This window comes from Numida meleagris, chromosome 13, assembly GCF_002078875.1.
Source record: "Numida meleagris isolate 19003 breed g44 Domestic line chromosome 13, NumMel1.0, whole genome shotgun sequence".
Lineage (NCBI taxonomy): Eukaryota > Metazoa > Chordata > Aves > Galliformes > Numididae > Numida > Numida meleagris.
The window spans coordinates 6511084-6527684 of record NC_034421.1 but is presented as its reverse complement, the minus strand read 5'-3'; the positions used below and the strand labels follow the sequence as shown (position 1 = coordinate 6527684).

Below are 16601 nucleotides of genomic sequence, written 5' to 3'. Positions count from 1 at the left end.
GTGTCTGTGCCATGGTTTTGGCAGACAGTGCAGCTCCTGGTCTCAATGCCTGCAGAGGTGCCCCAGTGCAGCACTTTGCATGCACTGTGCTCACCTAAGCACAGCAGGTAAACAGTGAGAACAAAGGCCTTCGCTTTCAACACCTTAAAGCCTGTCCTGCCCTCTAGCACTGCTGCCCTAACAACACGGTGCATCCTGCAAGAGGACCACTCCAGCTTCGCTCTGGCTTGTGGATGCAAACCGGTTCGCATGCACTGTGTAATCGGGCCATGCATTATTTAATGCTCAGAGCAAAAGGGAGCTGCCAGCCTGCAGGCGCCTGGCTCGGCCCCAAACGCAGCTGCTGCTCGCAGCCCCCTGCCCGGCCAGCTCAGGGGGTGCATCCCCCATGCAGGGCTCTGCTGGCAGCACGGCCACGTGGCACCGCACGCCTTCATCCCCTGGCGAAGGGGAAGGAATGCAGCGGCTCACGGCTGCACCTCACACGGATTTACAGGGCAGGGCATGATAGAGAACTCCCTGTATTGATTATTGGGTGGATGCAGGTGTACTTAAGCCTGCAATTTGAAACTGAATTTGCATGTAAAGGCGTTTTTACGCACCACCGTGGCATAAACATGTACATACGTATGTGAAAAGAAGACGACGTGTGTTTGGGGTTTTTACCTCCGATTCCTTCCCAGGACTTTGAAGGTCACTGTGAGATGAAGATGTGGATCCTCCATTCAGCTGTGGGAAATGGAAACGTGAGCTCAGGTTGTGCGGAGGCAGAAGCAATAAAACCCAGTAACCACATGGGGACAAACGTCACAGCCAGCCCCAGTGCAGCACCCCATGCCTGCGGGGACCATGGCACATGCAGGGTGCCATTCCTGGGGAAAAGGCACAAACGGGGCTCAGCCCAGTCTTGTGCAAGCCTGAAATTAAAGCTGTAGCAGGAAGCAATTCTAATTAGCCAGCAGCAATTAATTGAGCTCAATGAGCCTTAGCAATGCTCAGAGGTTCCCTCTGCTCTGAGGCAACTCTGGAGCAGGCGGGGACTCACCTGCATCTGTGCAGATCCGTTCGTCATGGGCTGAGGCACCACACCTGCGGACCACGCAGAGGAAACACACAGTGAGTGCATTCATGGGGACTGCCAGGCTGGGCTCCATCACAGGAGCTGCAGTCCCAACATGGCCCCAGAAGCCCCATGTGCCCCCTGCCCCAGAGCTGCAGGCAGACGCAGCGTGTGCCCCCCAGAACTGTGTTCTTCTGCAATCCCAACCTCACTCAGTTGCACGCTGTTTTCATCAAAAGAAAATCTCCTCCAGGAGGGGGACCAAGCCACTTCCCTCTCTAAGCTCTACATTCAGAGCACTCCCATTTTTGACAGTGAAATCGTTTTTCCTGGGAACTGTTTAACTGGAAATCTTACAGACCAGCCCAACATTCTTTGCTGAAATCAGCATCTTGTTGGTATTGCAACAGCATGTGGCAAGAAACCCACTGCCTTTCATGGACCTTGGCATTCTATTGCCCACTTCCAATAATCTGTGCTAATAATGCTCCATACAATGGCAAATTCGATGCAGATGAGCTGCCTGTCCCCACAACCAAGTCACTGCTCAAGGCAGCATGGGACAGATGAGACATGGTGCTACAGATGTGCTAATTGCGACAGGCTCAGTGACTGAATTATGTTGAGCACAAAGACTTCCTGGGGGCACAGACCCCATTCTGTGCCCCTCTGTAGCCCCACTGGGACCCTGGGCAGCCCCCAGACTATAGCAGCCGAGCAGAGAACAACAGTGTCCGTGCTCATTGTGCAACACAGCACCCAGTGAAGCAAGAGCAGCGCTCGGTGCCAGAGCAGCTTGCAACTCCAGCAGTCCAGGGCTCCTAACTTACAGCTCCATAGCCATTGTGCATCATAGCATCAGTAAGGTAGGAAAAGACCTCCAAGATCACCAAGCCCAGCTCCAGCCCATCTCACCGTGCCCACTGACCACGTCCCTCAGTGCCACATCTCCACGGTTCTTAACACCTCCAGGGATGGTGACTCCACCACCTCCCTGGGCAGCAGTGCCAGCACCTGAGCACTCTTTCAGAGAAGAAATTGTTCCTAATATCCAACCTGAACCTCCCCTGGCTTAACATAAGGCCATCGCCTCTCATCCTATCACTGTCACCTGGGAGAAGAGACCGACCCCCACCTCACTACACCCCCCTCCTCCCAGTGCAGGGAGCAGGCAGCCAGTGCTCAGCACTCACACACCCACCCGCATGGCCCTGGCTGTGTCCCTGCTGCTGGGAACAAGGGCCCCTTTGTGCTCCTGCCAGCAGACCGCGCTCACACCGCTCCTTCTCAAGCCCACTTGGAGCATCTGACACCGCTCTCACCCCTCAGTACACTTTGACTCTATTTCTCTGGACCAATCTTCCCACAGAGCACCTGACCGAGCTTGGGTCGGATGGTGACAGGGTGTGGAGCAGACAGACAGCTTTCCCTGCCAGGTTCCAGCAGCGAGGGAAATGTTTCCTGCAGCGGCCGTCTGTGTGATCGCTGCTGCGTGAAGCCCTTCCCTGCGTGTGTGCACACGGGGGCTGCTCTGCACTTCTCTCTGCACCCTCAGGTTCCTTTGCCAGGGGTCACCACGCCCTGCAGCCCCATGGCAGTGCTCCTCTCCCAGACTCTGAGCAGCCCTGGGATGTGCCACCAGCACAGCATCCCCACAGCTGGACCACTTGCACCGAGCGCTGCACCCATCGCCGCATCCCACAGCACTGTCACCCCACAGCCGCTTCTGGCAGCCAGTCCCTATGTTAATTATTCACCGTGTCAAAATAATGAGTTGTTTTGTGGCTGGGAGTATTCTCACTGTTTATAAATAGCTGGGTGGTGCTCAGGAAACCACTCAGGGATGAGACAAGGGAAACATGACTCTGTCACTCCTGAAATCCCACCCGCGTCCTGGTGAGTCACGGGGGCAGAACCGGGCTCTCACCTTTGGTGTGCTCCTCGGTGGGGGTCACCCCCAGCTTCTTGAAGTACTCATCCGTCTCGGGGTCCACCACCAACAACCTGGCTTCACTCTCTCTGGCCTTGATGTGGGACACCACTTCTGAGTGCCGCAGCCCCTCCACATTTATCCCATTCACCTGCAAAGCAGCAGCGTCAGATCACGGCACAGACATCTCTGACATCCCCAAAAACCTCTGCACATGCTCCATCTGTTCACTGCAGGGAGTTGGACCAGGTGACCTTTAAAGGTCCCTTACAACTCAAAGGATTCTATGGTTCTATCTCCTGAACTCCACTGGGCCCCCAGGCTCCACCACCTCCCTCCATTTACGCAGGTGCTCAGGACCATGCTGGTTCCCCTCTAATGACTTCAAGCCCAGTATTCACCTTCAATTTGCCCCCAAAACTTCATCCTGCCTGAGCTCTTCTGTGTATCCCCCTCCAATAAGGGATGACGGAGGATATCCCGTGTCCCAGTGGCCAGGCAGAGCGTGGTGCTTGCCTGTCCCTGACTCTCTGACTCATTTTCCCCTCACCACACGCGACCTGGGAGCAACCAGCAGACGGGATTTCTCCTCCCAGGCAGAAAGGGAACAATTGTGATTTCTAGGCATTGTTTGTGCTCAGAAACGAACACACCCATTGCCCGGGGCAGGCGCAGCCCCTGCTGTGCCAGGGCTTAGGCTGTGGGAGACACAGTCCCAAGGAGCCAGTCTGGCTTGTAGCCATGCTCCATCCCCACCATCACCCTACCATCACCACTGGGCACCCCACCATCACCTCACGGTCACCCCTGGGCACACCACTGTCACCCCAATGGCACCCTAGTGGCACCCCAGTGACATCCTGTGGTCTCGGCACATCACTATCACCCTAATTGCACCCCATCACCCCAGTCCTGCCCAGGGCGCTCACCCTGGCTACACTGACCCATAGGGAGACCCCAGAGGGGGCTGCCCCTGCTCTCCCACTGCAACACCGGTACAGCAGGGCTGGGAGCATCAATTATTTATCGGAGCCCCAAAGAGCCGGATCAGGGGGATCAGGTTTCCGAGCTCTCCAGCTCACCCCTCACTGCTTTGTGTGTGCTGGGCACTCGGCCAAGGGATGATAAATAAATAACAAAACCCCTCGCTGCCATGAACCACAGCCACGGGTGCCCCAGCCCCAGCGTTACATTGCCTCGGTGCCAGGGCAGAGCCAGGCTGGGGGCACGGTGTGGTGCCCAGCTGGGAACAAGCACTGCCTGTCCGTCTGTCCATGCTGCTTTGAATGGGGGAACTCATTCTTCAGTAAAAACACCAAGAGACAAACAAGCTGAGGGGAGGGTGATTCTGTGCAACATCAAAAATTCTGTTGTTCGGCACTAAGCGGACAGGAAATCGCTTCCAAGAGTGGTTTTTCCCCCCATCTTTCACAATCCTATGCTTTAAGATCTCTCTGCCAAGCGTTTCCCCTGGCTCCAAGCTCCTGCCCTGCCCAGCAGCATGATGGATCTGATGGAAAAGGGCACGGGACGGGGGCTGGATTCAGCATCACGCTTCCCAGCTGAGCATCGCATCCCTTCTGCTCGTTCTCTCCTCGTTTCCAGGAGGACCCACGTTGGTAGGACCCAAAAACCCAACAAAAGGGCCCCAAAGCACCGTGCTGCATGTGGTGTTACCTCCACCAGGCGGTCCTGGGGCCGCAGCCCCGCTCTGGACGCCGGCGAGTCGGGGTCGACCGAGCGGATAAACTGCCCCGGGCGGGACTTCTCGCTGTGCAGGTTGAAGCCGTAACCACTGGGGCCTTTCTTCAGGTGGCAGAGGCGCGGGCACAGCTCTTTCTGTCCGTTTAAATCCTGATTTAAAAAAAAGAAAGAAGATGGGGGAGGGGAGATAAAATACCGTGTTTGATTTATAGGTTTGGTTTTGCTCCGAATCAGAATTAAGCTGAGAAGGAAGCAACATATCTGCACACCATCCCCTCCTTCCAACTCAACAGGGACAGGTTAACAAATGGATTTCCTCTCATTGAGTTTATTTTAGAAAACTGATTGTCCAAAACCATTCCACAGAAATCGAAACAACAACAACAAAAAATGCATTTCCGCAGCCAACAGTAGCCCAGATCCACCCACCCCCCTGGGGGCTGCCACCCCACCACCACCTTAACCCCCTGCACTCACTGATGGCAGCACCGTGCCTGGCTCCCAGTGACTCCAGCACGGCTCCAGGTTTCGTCCTTGTCCTGCTACTGGTCCCTCCCTACGGGGATGCTTCAAGGGAGCGTGTGATGCTCAGATCTGGAGCCGCATCCTTGGCCACCATGGGGATGGCACCAGAGGATGGGCAGCCCCATCCCGCAACCAGCTCAAAACTGGCCGCAAATAACTGGGAGTACCAGGCAGACTTAGGGCAGAGAGAGATCGTCTGCGTGCCCACCTCGAGCCATACAGCACAGCTGCTCTGCAGCCGCTTAGCAGTGAGACTACGGAAACACTGAGCTGGGCAGAGTGGGAAAGCCCTGCAGAAGCCTTTGCAGAACAGCTGGGTTTTGCAAAGAGGAAGCACCAGCGCTGCACACGGTGCTGCCCCGGGTGCCCGCAGCACATCCAGGCTGAGCTCAATGCAAAAGTTAGTGGAGCACGTGAGGAGTTCAGTGCTTCACCTCTATCACGTGCAAAATGCTTTCTGGTTCTTTGGGGCTCACAGGGAGCAGCACACAGCAGGTTTTAGCCCACTGCTGCTCCCATGCACCAGGCACAGCGGCACAGCCACGTTCTGGGGAGGAGCTGCTCAGAAATAGAAGTGTCTTTCAGGGATTTTTTTTTGGTCTGTGGTTTAAGGAAAGCATTCCCTGCGGCTGAGTTTTAAATTTGCACGGAAAGCAACGCTGCTCCCACCTGCTATCAGACCTCAGATATCTATCTATCTGTGGGACAACCTCTTGCAACCTTTCATTTAAAATAACAATAAAAACACGTGAAAATTTCCCCGATGTTCCCAACCTGGCCAAAAAAAAAGTGCTGGGAAAGACATCCCCATCCCCCCGCTAAAGGCAGCTGGTGGAGGTGGGTGGGGACCTCCTTTGGGCACTTGTGGCCAAGAAACACCCAGGGCTTCCTTCACCCCCCAACACCCGCTCAGCAGTGACCCCTCACGCACACGTTGCTTCCCAAAGGGAAAGCCCCCATAGGCGCTCACGGTGCGCAGCGCCCTGGGCTGGCTGCAGGCTCAGCCCTGCGTTCCCATGCCCCCGCGCTGTGGGTTCACCCCATCTGCAAACACTTCCAGCTCTGCGGCAGCCGAGAAAAACAGGAAATGATTCAATGCTGGAGCGGGCTCGGTGCGACCTCAAGGGATGCGCACGGCTCCGAGCGCTTGGGAACAGGGGCTGCAGAAAGGAACACGTCCAGAATCACCTACTGGGACTTAGAAATTACCTCCATGAGCCGTTTTACTCCAGTTTTAAGGGGTCATGGCTCCAGCAGCAGTCCCAAAGCACCAAAAGCTCACCAAACCAGCACAGTGCCAGCGAGCAGGGCTCTGGGCTCCACCAGCGCCATCTCCAAAATAAATTGCACAGAAACTGCTTGGGAGAGGATTTCTGCAGCAGTTTCTTGCGGTAGCCAGCACTGTGCCCTGCGTGGGCATGCTCCACCACCATGTCCTGAAGGTTCATCACTGAGACGATCCAAAATCTTTCCCATTTCAGCCCCAGCATCAGCTCCGATCAGCGCACAGAACTCCCCAGGAAGACCTGACCCAGTGCTGCCAGTACTCTGAAAGCTCCCAAGTGTGGCTGTCTGCAGCTGCTGAACCCATGGGGCTCCAGCAAATTCTTCTCTGGGAACAAGCAAACCCAAGTTCCCTCCGCTCAGCCTCAAGCACACGATGAAGCTCTCCGCACCGATGCGCTCTGCTCCTCCTGCCAGCTCCACTACTCAATCCCTTTACAATCTCCCCTTTACTGTGCCAGCATTTCCCTGTCGTGTGTTGGGAAGATGTTTCCTGAGCTCCCAGGAGGGTTCTGCTTTTGGGATGCCCCAACCACGCTCTTCCAGATCCCACCTGATCCCAAAGTCCCGCAGAGGCTGTGCTCCTTCCCACAGCCGCTCTCACGTGCTGCAAAGCCAACAAAAAATGACCTTGTATTTCTCTTTTTGCAGGCAATCAGCAATCCTTTTTAGAAGCATCCAGATGCTACAGCACCCACTGATCTCATACACGGGATTAAAAAGCAATAGATGTCAGATTCGCCCTACATCGCTGCTCCGTGCACACACCCACCGGTGCGGATGTGTCCGTGCAGATAAGAGCTGCACTGACACAAAGCTGCAGAGCCACAGCTCAAGGCACACCACTGCCATTCCAGAAGGAAGCCATGCAAGCTGGTTCCATTAAAAAGGCACAAACAAGACATTAAATAACAATGAAACACTTCCAATTACAAAGGGAAAATTAAAAAAATCTGTTTGGGCATTGCCAGTTCTCATGATTTCATTCCAGCACCTGAGCTTTCCAGCACTGCCATCCCCAAGTTTGGACCAGGGGCTGTGGGAGCAGCATCCCACCCTGCAACAAAACCCATCTGCCCCATGGAACTCCCAGCACCCATCAATGCCTTCATGCCACAGGGCTCACCCTGCTGAGATGCTCAGAGCCGAGCGCTGGTCCAGCATCATCCTCCAGCCCTCCACGCTTTGTGGGTGAACACTAAAGGCTAAAACCCCTTACGAAGCCACCCTACAGGGCTTATTCCAGAAATACAGCATTGAACCCAGCATGGATGCAGAGATGTCCTGGTCAGGAGGACGAGGATGGAGCTCGTGCACATCGCTCCCCTGGAAAAGGGACAAAATGATGGAGCTCCTCAGCACCATGGTGCTTCAGCACAAGCCCCCAGCCCCATACCCACCCCAGCTGGGGGTCACTACTGTTTACGTGGTGCAGTCAAACCATCCCCAAGCACGGCGATAGGAGCTGGATGCCCTCCAAGCTGCAGATCACCCTGCGATGCATCCAGCTTTTCCACCCCTGCTTCAGTGGAGTTGGAGAAAACACAGACAGGATCGCTCCTGCCTAATTTGCATTGTTCACATACTTTCTTTCAAGTCAGCTCCCGTGGCGTTTCCTCTCCTTTTGCATGCTGTTTTGGACAGAAAATGGCCCCTTCGCTCGCCTGCTCTGCTCCCACCCCTGGTGGCAGCCCCATCACCGGGAGATGCCATGAAGGGGAGAACCCCGAGCAGGAAGGGATCAGGGCTGCAGCACATGGAACAACGGCCCCGTTGACGCGGCCCCACACGGGCACCCCAGGCTGTAACGGTGCACGGGGAGCTGAGCGGCAGGCAGGCTTTAATTGCTGTTATTAGCAGGGCATTGTTGGAAGCTCAAAGGCTCAGATGAACAGGATTTCACACGGATGCTCGTCGCCCTGATTTGGGATGGACAGGGGGATCTGCGCATCCCTGCCACACGCTGCCCTCCAAGGACTCAGCCCTGGGCACATTGGAATCCCTGAGCCCTGCTCACCCCAAGACATGGGCAGGGTTTGGGCTGGTGCCACCGCTGGGATTACTGCTGCCATTCAGCGCGGTGCCCGCACAGCAGGGCTGGGCTTCATTCCTCTTCCCCCAGGAATGATTCAAGTGTTCCCAGCAAAGCAGCACCAGAAAGGGGCTATTGTGGCCCAACATCCCTCTGGGCCAGAGGGACTTTGGTGACAATGAGGGCAGGGCTGGGCAAGGGGACCAGGGCTGACAGCAAAGGCTCCTACGAAGCAGCACAGGGCCCCCAGGCAGAGCATCCCCACGTCTGCTCACCCCCTGTCCCCGCTACCAGCAGGGGTTTGCTGCTCAGCTTTGGGAAGCACGAAGGCAGGATGCCGCAGGGCTCCCTGAACCCTCTGACAGCCCCAGATCTAACCCTGGGTGCTGGGAGCTCCCTGCAGCCACATGTTTCGCCCAACTCCATCCCACAGCCCTGGAGGCAGCCAGAGCCAAACACAGCTCCAGATGTTGGTGGAAAGCTATAAATAACGTGGGGGAGGAGGGGAGGGCTGGGGGGATGTCAGTCTCATGAAGCGCAGCAGATGTTCCCTCCTCGTGGTGCCGGGGAGGAGCTGGGATGTGTGGGCTGCTCGGGAAGGCTTTGGGGAGGGAAGTGGCATTTCCAGCACCCAGAGGTGCCACAGCCACAAGGTTCAGTTTAGTGGCTCTAATTGAAAGGTTTTTCAGCCAGGAGCCTGCTGCCCTCCCCCAGGCCAGGAATAACCCCAGGGCAGGAGCAGCTCAGCCTCCACACAGTAATCATACTGCTGCCATTTTTATACAGCCACAGCCCTAATTACCACCCTGCTCATCACCCAAGGTGTCCTGGTGCAGACAGTCACCAGGAGTGAAAACCTCACTTCCTTCTGCAACACAGACCCGGCAGCTGATGACAGCTGCTCTACAGCCCCTTTCCTTAAAGCATCCTCCCCACACCAGCACGTCACTGCAGCCAGGAGAAAGTTCTGAGTGTTCCCCAGAGGACAAACATCAACTGGAAGGAGCAAAGTGCCAAAGGAACAATAAGTAATGGTTTTAGCAGTGCTAATGGCACCCAAAAGCATAGCCCCCTGGCTCCGAGCAGTGCTGAGGGCAAATAGACAGAGACCTAAAAATGTCCCAACTCTGCCAGCTGCCACCACATAGCCTGGGCATCTCTGCCACCGTGCATCTCAAAGAGGAGGAGACAAGGAAGTGGTGTCCCAGGAAGTGGTGTCCCCATCCCTGCCAGCCCCACAGCTTTGTCACCGCTGCCCCAAAGCACTGCACACCACCGCTGCCAGCACCAAACATGAGCTGGGCTTCTGCAAAGTATCGCAATTGCTTCCATTATTCAAATCGCTTCAATTATCTCAATTGCGCCAGCTGGGTTGGAGCGATAGAAGCACCAAATATATATATGTATATATATTTTTTTTTTTTAAGGGCAAAAGTCTTTGTAGAGATTTGCACTGTTTTCTTCATTAGCACTCCTCCTGCAAGCAGCCCTGCAGCAGGCAGGTGCTCGAGGAACGCGGTTCCGACAGCGCTAAGCACGCACAAGGCACAGCGCCGGCTGGATGCTGCCACACGCGCAGCACAAAGGGAGCAAACGAGCATTGCAGGCAGGCTCACAGACAGCAAAGTGATTCCAATTAGCAGTGGAAAGCATCCAACCCGGGTACTCGGCAGGACCTACAGCCAAGCTGCAGCTGATAGTGGAATTTGGATATTTTTGGTGAGTGAGGTCTCAGCTCCTATCAGGTCTGCTGCAGTAGAGAAAGCACTAAGGTCGAAGTGGTGACAGCACCATCCCCATCCAATTGCATATGGGGACTGACATCAGGCTCAGCACCCAGTCACATAGCCCCCAAGCAGATTTGTCCCTCACCTGGTCCTGCTCTGCCCTCAGGCACAGCCCTGCAAGGATGGGATGAGCCATGTACTGCTCCAGGCAGCAGGACACACACATGTGCAGCATGAGCACCCTGGTTCAGCACAAAGCCCCTAAGCCTCAGCTGCATAGGGCTGCATGTTGCTGTAAGATAACGCTCCCCGTGCCTGCCAGCCCTGACCCTGCCAGCTCTCGAGAGCAGAGGCCGTGCCAAGATGCTGAGCTTCCTCAAAAGCAGCAGGCACCTCATTAAGATCAGCACCACACCGCGCATCGCCCTCCCCAAGACATGCTCTACGGCACCAGGGCGCCCACTAAGCTGCACCGTGCTGTGACACAGAGCTGAGTCCTGGCCGCAGCCCCTGAGACACCACAGGAGGTTGGTACCCTCAGAAAGCACCAAGCAGGAGGGAACACGAGCAGGATGCAAAGGGCAGGAGCAGCGATAGAGCCCCAGCCCTGCAGTAACAGTGCTGCCAGACTCAGGCACCCCATGGGCATCTCGCATCAGGGAGAATGATGGGGAGAGCATCCTGCTGGCAGCCTGCCTCCCACCCACGCGTCACCTCCCAGTAACTTGCTGCCAAAGAAACAAGAGTGTGGCCTCACCGGGTGCTGATGCCCTAAGGAGCGGGGTTAAGCCTGGATTCACTTCTCTCCATGCTCCCCAGCGCAGCTCTGCAGCACAACAAATCCCCACATAGCACAGGGCATGCAGTGGGGTGCCCCAGGCAGCATCCCCTGGTGATAGCCACATGTCCCCAGTGGGGACACACTAGACAAGGACTCCAGGGCAACACAGCTACCCCATGCTGGGCACCCCATCCTCGCCACGTGCCACGCGCTCAGCCCAGCCCTGCTGATACAAGTGCCAAGCGCTGCAATCTGTGTCATTTCTCAGGAATCCTTGCTAGCTGGGGAATTTCCCAGCAAGACACTGTAAGATGCAGCCTTTTTCCCTCCCCCTTGGCTGGCTTTAGAGCAGATTCGGACACTGAGGGAACCCCTCTCCCCCAGCACATGCATTCCCACCAGACGGGGCGGGCGCAGCAGCACGTGCTTGGCAGGGAGCAGCTGGACCCAGTGGTGGAGGAAAAATGGAGGGGGCAGGAGAGAGGAACAGAAAACGCCACGTGCATGTGTTTGCTTTCAGAGAGAGAAACTTTTCCAGCACCATCTGCCAAGGAAACGCACAGCCGGGAAGCCCGTGAGCTCCCTGCTCCAGAGGGGAATATATAGGATAACAGGGCAGTAATGCAAGACCTTGTGGGCTGAGAATTCATCCACACAGAAAAACATGGGATCGACATTCCAGCAACCCAGCAGAGCCAAGAGAGCTGCGTCTGTGGGTAGGAGGAAGGCAAGAAGCAGTGGTTGCACTGTGCTGGGCTGAGGGAAGGGGGAATATGTCTTTCCCACATCCTTCCCACACCCACCATAAACCCCTCTCTGTCCCAAAGCCCCACTGCCACTACATCTCCGTGCCCCCAGCACCTCCCCAAGCACAGGCAATGGAGCACAGACCTTCCTCCCCGCAGGGCAGAGCTCCAGCACATCCCACACATGGGCTGCAATTGCCAATAGTGGGGTCAGGACAGCAGCTCTTACCAGAGCCACCCCCATAAAAGCACCAACTTCACTGTATCAGCTGCCCTGTGGACTGCCCAGCTTCTCACCAAGGCCAAGCCTGGAGCAATCACCACATCATTCATTAATGCTGACCCCATTAACTGCCTTTAATAATCCTGGTCATTAGCAGGAATCCCACTGCATGGAGGGAGCACTGGGTGTCACCATGATGCCCCCAGCCCTACAGTGGGCATGTGCCCTGCAGTGACCACAACCACTCAGGAAAACCCTCCTGGGGATGGCAGAGCTCCCATGTGATGCTGAAGGGGCTCATACCATGCAATGAGCACTGTGAGGCCACTCACTGCTGAACGCCACCGCCTGCAAAGCATGGCACAGGGCAAGGCCCAGGGCAAGGCCCAGGGCTCCCATCCCTGCTGACCCCATGCAGCCTTCCCTAGCCCTAGGGTAAAGCCAAAGGCATGGCCATGGGTGCTGTCTGCAGCACACTCCATACCCGGTGCCCACCCCACAGCCCCAGTGCCCAGCCCCATGCATGGAGTGAGGGAACAGGCGCTGCTCTGTGAGCACCGGGGAAGTTCAATAGTTTACCACCAATATTTGTCTTGGCCAGGCGGCACGGCTCGCTGGAGGAAACGGGGCGGGGGGAGGGCTCCCTACATCCTCTGCATTCCTTAGAATGAAAGTAAAGGCAGTGCTGCAGCACCCATGCCGGGGGTTAGCTCAGTGGAAGGCTTTTTTGATTTAAAAACCATGCAATAAAAGATCCAGGGGTGCAGCTCCCATGGAATGAGGCACCTCGCCCCTGGCCTTCAGCATGTCCCACTAACTATCCCCTCCTCCCCAAGCCCCACAGCTCACGGCTTTTGCACCAAACCTGCCCACAGCAGATCTGGGCACACCACCCACATCCCACGGCTCTGACAGAGCCTCTCCCCCACGTCCGTAACCCAACCTCATCTGCAGTGACTACTGCGAAGGGATGGAGCTGTCACCAGCATTGGGAGAGCACGGGGCTGAACTGAGAACTAACACAACGGGGAACAGAGCTACTTCCCATACAGCTGCACTGCTCCACTCCAAACCCACATTTTAAACCCAGCTCCAAATGACTGCTTCTGCAGAAGGGCTGGGGGTGGAAGGGACCTTAGCAATTGCCTTTACGGCTGCAGGGCGCCGAGCGTTTATCTCCACCGAGGCGGCCATGCTGGGGCAGATAAAGGGTGGCTGTGGCACAGCCCTGCATGCTGGGCACGTGCAGCACAGGCACAAGGAGCCTCGATAACCACTGGTGCCAGTACTGGGCCCCGGCTGCAGGCACTGATAACCACGGGGAGGTGAGCGCACGGCTCCCAGCGGCCCAGTGCTCAGCTGACACCATCTCCCCTTTCTGAATCCCCCCTGCAGCAGGCTGCTTCTGTGGGAAGCACAAAACAGAAAAGGGAGCACCAAAAGCAGCCCCTCTGGGCATGGCCTGGGCTGGCAGAGAAATCTCAGGGTGCCAGGGATGCTCAGGAGCCGCTGGGCAGCTTTTATTCCTGCCTTCGGGATGCCCCTCATGCATACCATACATACATCCCATCCCCAGGGCACACTCAGCCCCCATATCAATGCAAGCCCTGTGCTCATAAACAGCTTCCAGGCAAGAGCAGGGTGCTTTTCTAGGCAAAGCACTATTCATCCTTCTTAGTACTAATTAGGGCTTGTCTTAATTAAATCCCGCTAACCGTGAGCAACCACAGGGCCAGAATTAACCGCTTTACCTGGGATGCTCTTTGGATGCTCACAAGGGATGCTCAGACAGCAGGGATGGGGAGAGCTGAGTCTGAGTGCCACGCACGGCAGGAGCAGCCAAAGCCCCATGAGACCAATCAGGCACTTGGGGAAGTGACACAGCCCCCATCCCAAGGAATACACAGGGCAGGAGGTCAACCCACGGGGCAGTGAGCAGGGATTAGCCCACCCGCTGCCCTTTGTGCCGCTCATTTCTTCAAGGGGATTAGGCCCTGTAAATCCCTAAGCAGGTTTAGTGACATAACGCCACAGGGACTCCTGCAGGGAAAGGGGCTGCACTTAACGGGATTGGCAGCACTGAGGGTCTGCGTCACAACCCCAGCAATGCACCCCTGCCCCATTCCCTCCATCTGCCACTCCAGCACGTTGGGGAGCACACGGCACAGCTCAGTGCCATGTCCCAACAGAGGGGAAGAGCACAGAAAGCCACCCCACATGCTGCTGGGGCACCCATACCCATAGGGAATGGCCTTTCCCCTACTGGTTCCGCTGCTCTGAGCTTAGCTTTCAAGACTCATTGCTAATGAATCTCTGCACTCACCCCGTAACAGACTCGTGCACGGCTTTAGTGGGAAAAGAGACGCTTGGCCAAAAACCCAGCTCCAAGTCTGGCAACGGCTCAAGCGCACGCAGCAGTGGAACCAAAACACTCAGGGGTGCAGGCAAGACCAGCAGTGAAATTAAATTACAATATGGATCTTGCCAGAAATAATCATGTCTACAACTCAGGTTTTAATTCCTTATGCATAGAAACCTGTGGACCAGGAGAAGCCCTGTGTTGATTAAGAGTTTAGTTCTCTCTCTTATTTCCCAACCTGGAGCCTCTGGAGGCCGCCGCCTGTAAAAGTTCCATGCCGAGAGACAGAGCCAAGCGCTGGGAGCCAAAACTGGACTTGAGTTTAATGTGCTGAGCTCTCCTGTAACATTGGGAGAATCACTGAACCACTCAGTCTTGGTCTCCCCAGCCAAAGAGCAGAACAAAACGCACTGAGAGGCGATGACACAGCTGTTGCATCTCACTTGTGTGCTGTGACAGCTCCAATCTGTGCAGGGATGTTGCCCTGCAGATTAAAACAGAGCTCTTCAAAACCTCATCGGGAAGCAGCCTGCCCACCCAACAGCTGGAAGCTGCAGCCCCCTCCAGCCCAGGAACGCGTGCTGCAAAGCCGCCGTACACTGCACGTTTGCTCCATGTGTTTCCACTCCCCACAAGCACTGATGTCACCCTGGCACCTTCCCCCGCGCCTGCTGCCGCCCTCGGTCACAGCGAATCTCCAGTCCCTTGCACCAACACAGAGCAGGGATGTGCTCAGAGCATCGCCCACAGCAGCACCAGCACAGGAGCCAGGCACACGCTGCTGGGCACCAGGGACAGTGCTGGAGGGACAATGGGACTGTGCAGTCCCCACAGCTCATTGGGGTTCTTGCAAATAAGCAACACAGCACAAAAGCAGTGTGGTTTTAAGGTGATCAAACTGCAGAGCTCCGAAGTGTTGAGCACATTAGAAATCAAAGCACTTACAAAACAGACATCTTTGCACATAAAAACCTCATCACAAGCAGCATCTTGCAAAATTAATACATGAATCAAGTCTGCCCCGCTGATTTCCAGCCCCACAGCTCGTGGCATCCATGTGCCACCCCCAGGAGCCACAGCCCCTGCACCACGATGGGACCACAACCCCAGCCCGAAACCGCTCACAGGGACACAGCAGGCACAGCGCAGACACAGCACTACTGCCAAGGTGCATGCAGAAGGCCCAGCTCCTGCCAGAAGGATTTGAATTTATTGGAAACCATTTAATAATCACACTATTGAACAGAACCTCTGAGAGGCTGGCGGGGAGCGGGCTGTTATTAAAGCAAGCTGCTCAGAGCATCCCTGCAAGCAAGAGGGGCCGGGGCTGGCTGTGCTGGAGCACGCTGCGCTCTGAGCTGCTCTCATTGGATATTTGGATTATTTTAAAACGTTTTGAAGGAAAGCCTTCAGTTACCCAGGGATGCAGATGGGAGGGATGGTAGAACGCAGGACCCATGGGATGCAGCAGGCTCACATCTCCTGGTGTCAGCAGTGTCACCGCTTCAGGATGCACTCACCCACCCGCACTGCTGTCCCCACGCAAGTCCCCAGGGCTGACCCCTCTGTCCCCTTGGGAGCACACAGCCCCAGGAACAAAGGCTCCTGGCAGGGCGCAGCTCCTCCCGGCGCTATCTGCCTCTCGCTCCCTTCCACTCGCTTTTGTCTTTCACTAAAAATATCCCGCGGAGGAAGTTTCGGCCGTGGGGTGGATGCTCTCCTCCGGGGATGGGCTTCCTGCACCACCCAACATGAAAATCCCCCCCCAGCGAGCTGCACACTGCACCCACTGCCCTGCAGAGCCCCTTCCCCCAGTGCTGCAGCAATGCCCAATGCACTCTTCTCCTCTGTGGGATCATCACAACCTGAGGTTCCAGCACAACCCACATGCCACAATGCCAGCCTCAAGCTGACAGCAGAACAAGTCAAGTCAGAAGTCAGAGCATTGCTGATGCTCAAGGGGAGAGCAGAGAAGATTCACAGGAACAAGGATGGGAATGCTCCTGTCCCTAGTGAGGCACTGGGGCAGAGCCCCCAAACTGTACAGACCCAAATGGCCCTCAGCCGCCTGCACAGTGCTGCACTACAGATTGCTGCAGGAATGCATCCTGCTCCTGGAAGTCCCCTGTGCTCCTGGGAAGGTACGCTCTGCAAAAACACAGGTTTCATCCCCCTCCTTTTCACTGAGCACCACCTTTCTGGGTGTTCAGGAAGGGCAACGGTCTGAAAA

At 56.0% G+C, this 16601-nt stretch overlaps 1 protein-coding gene across 2 annotated transcripts in view; it reads right to left on the bottom strand.

The window, feature by feature from the left end:
- SLC9A3R2 (SLC9A3 regulator 2) overlaps window positions 1-16601 on the bottom strand; it is a 28949-nt gene that overhangs the window by 3083 nt on the left and 9265 nt on the right. For both annotated transcript variants that reach the window (XM_021412046.1, XM_021412047.1), the window contains exons 3-6: window positions 4668-4844; window positions 2988-3141; window positions 1046-1089; window positions 667-729 (exon numbers count right to left, since the gene is read on the bottom strand). In XM_021412046.1, the coding sequence (XP_021267721.1) occupies window positions 667-729; window positions 1046-1089; window positions 2988-3141; window positions 4668-4844 (438 nt within the window). The remainder of the gene's footprint in view (window positions 1-666; window positions 730-1045; window positions 1090-2987; window positions 3142-4667; window positions 4845-16601) is intronic.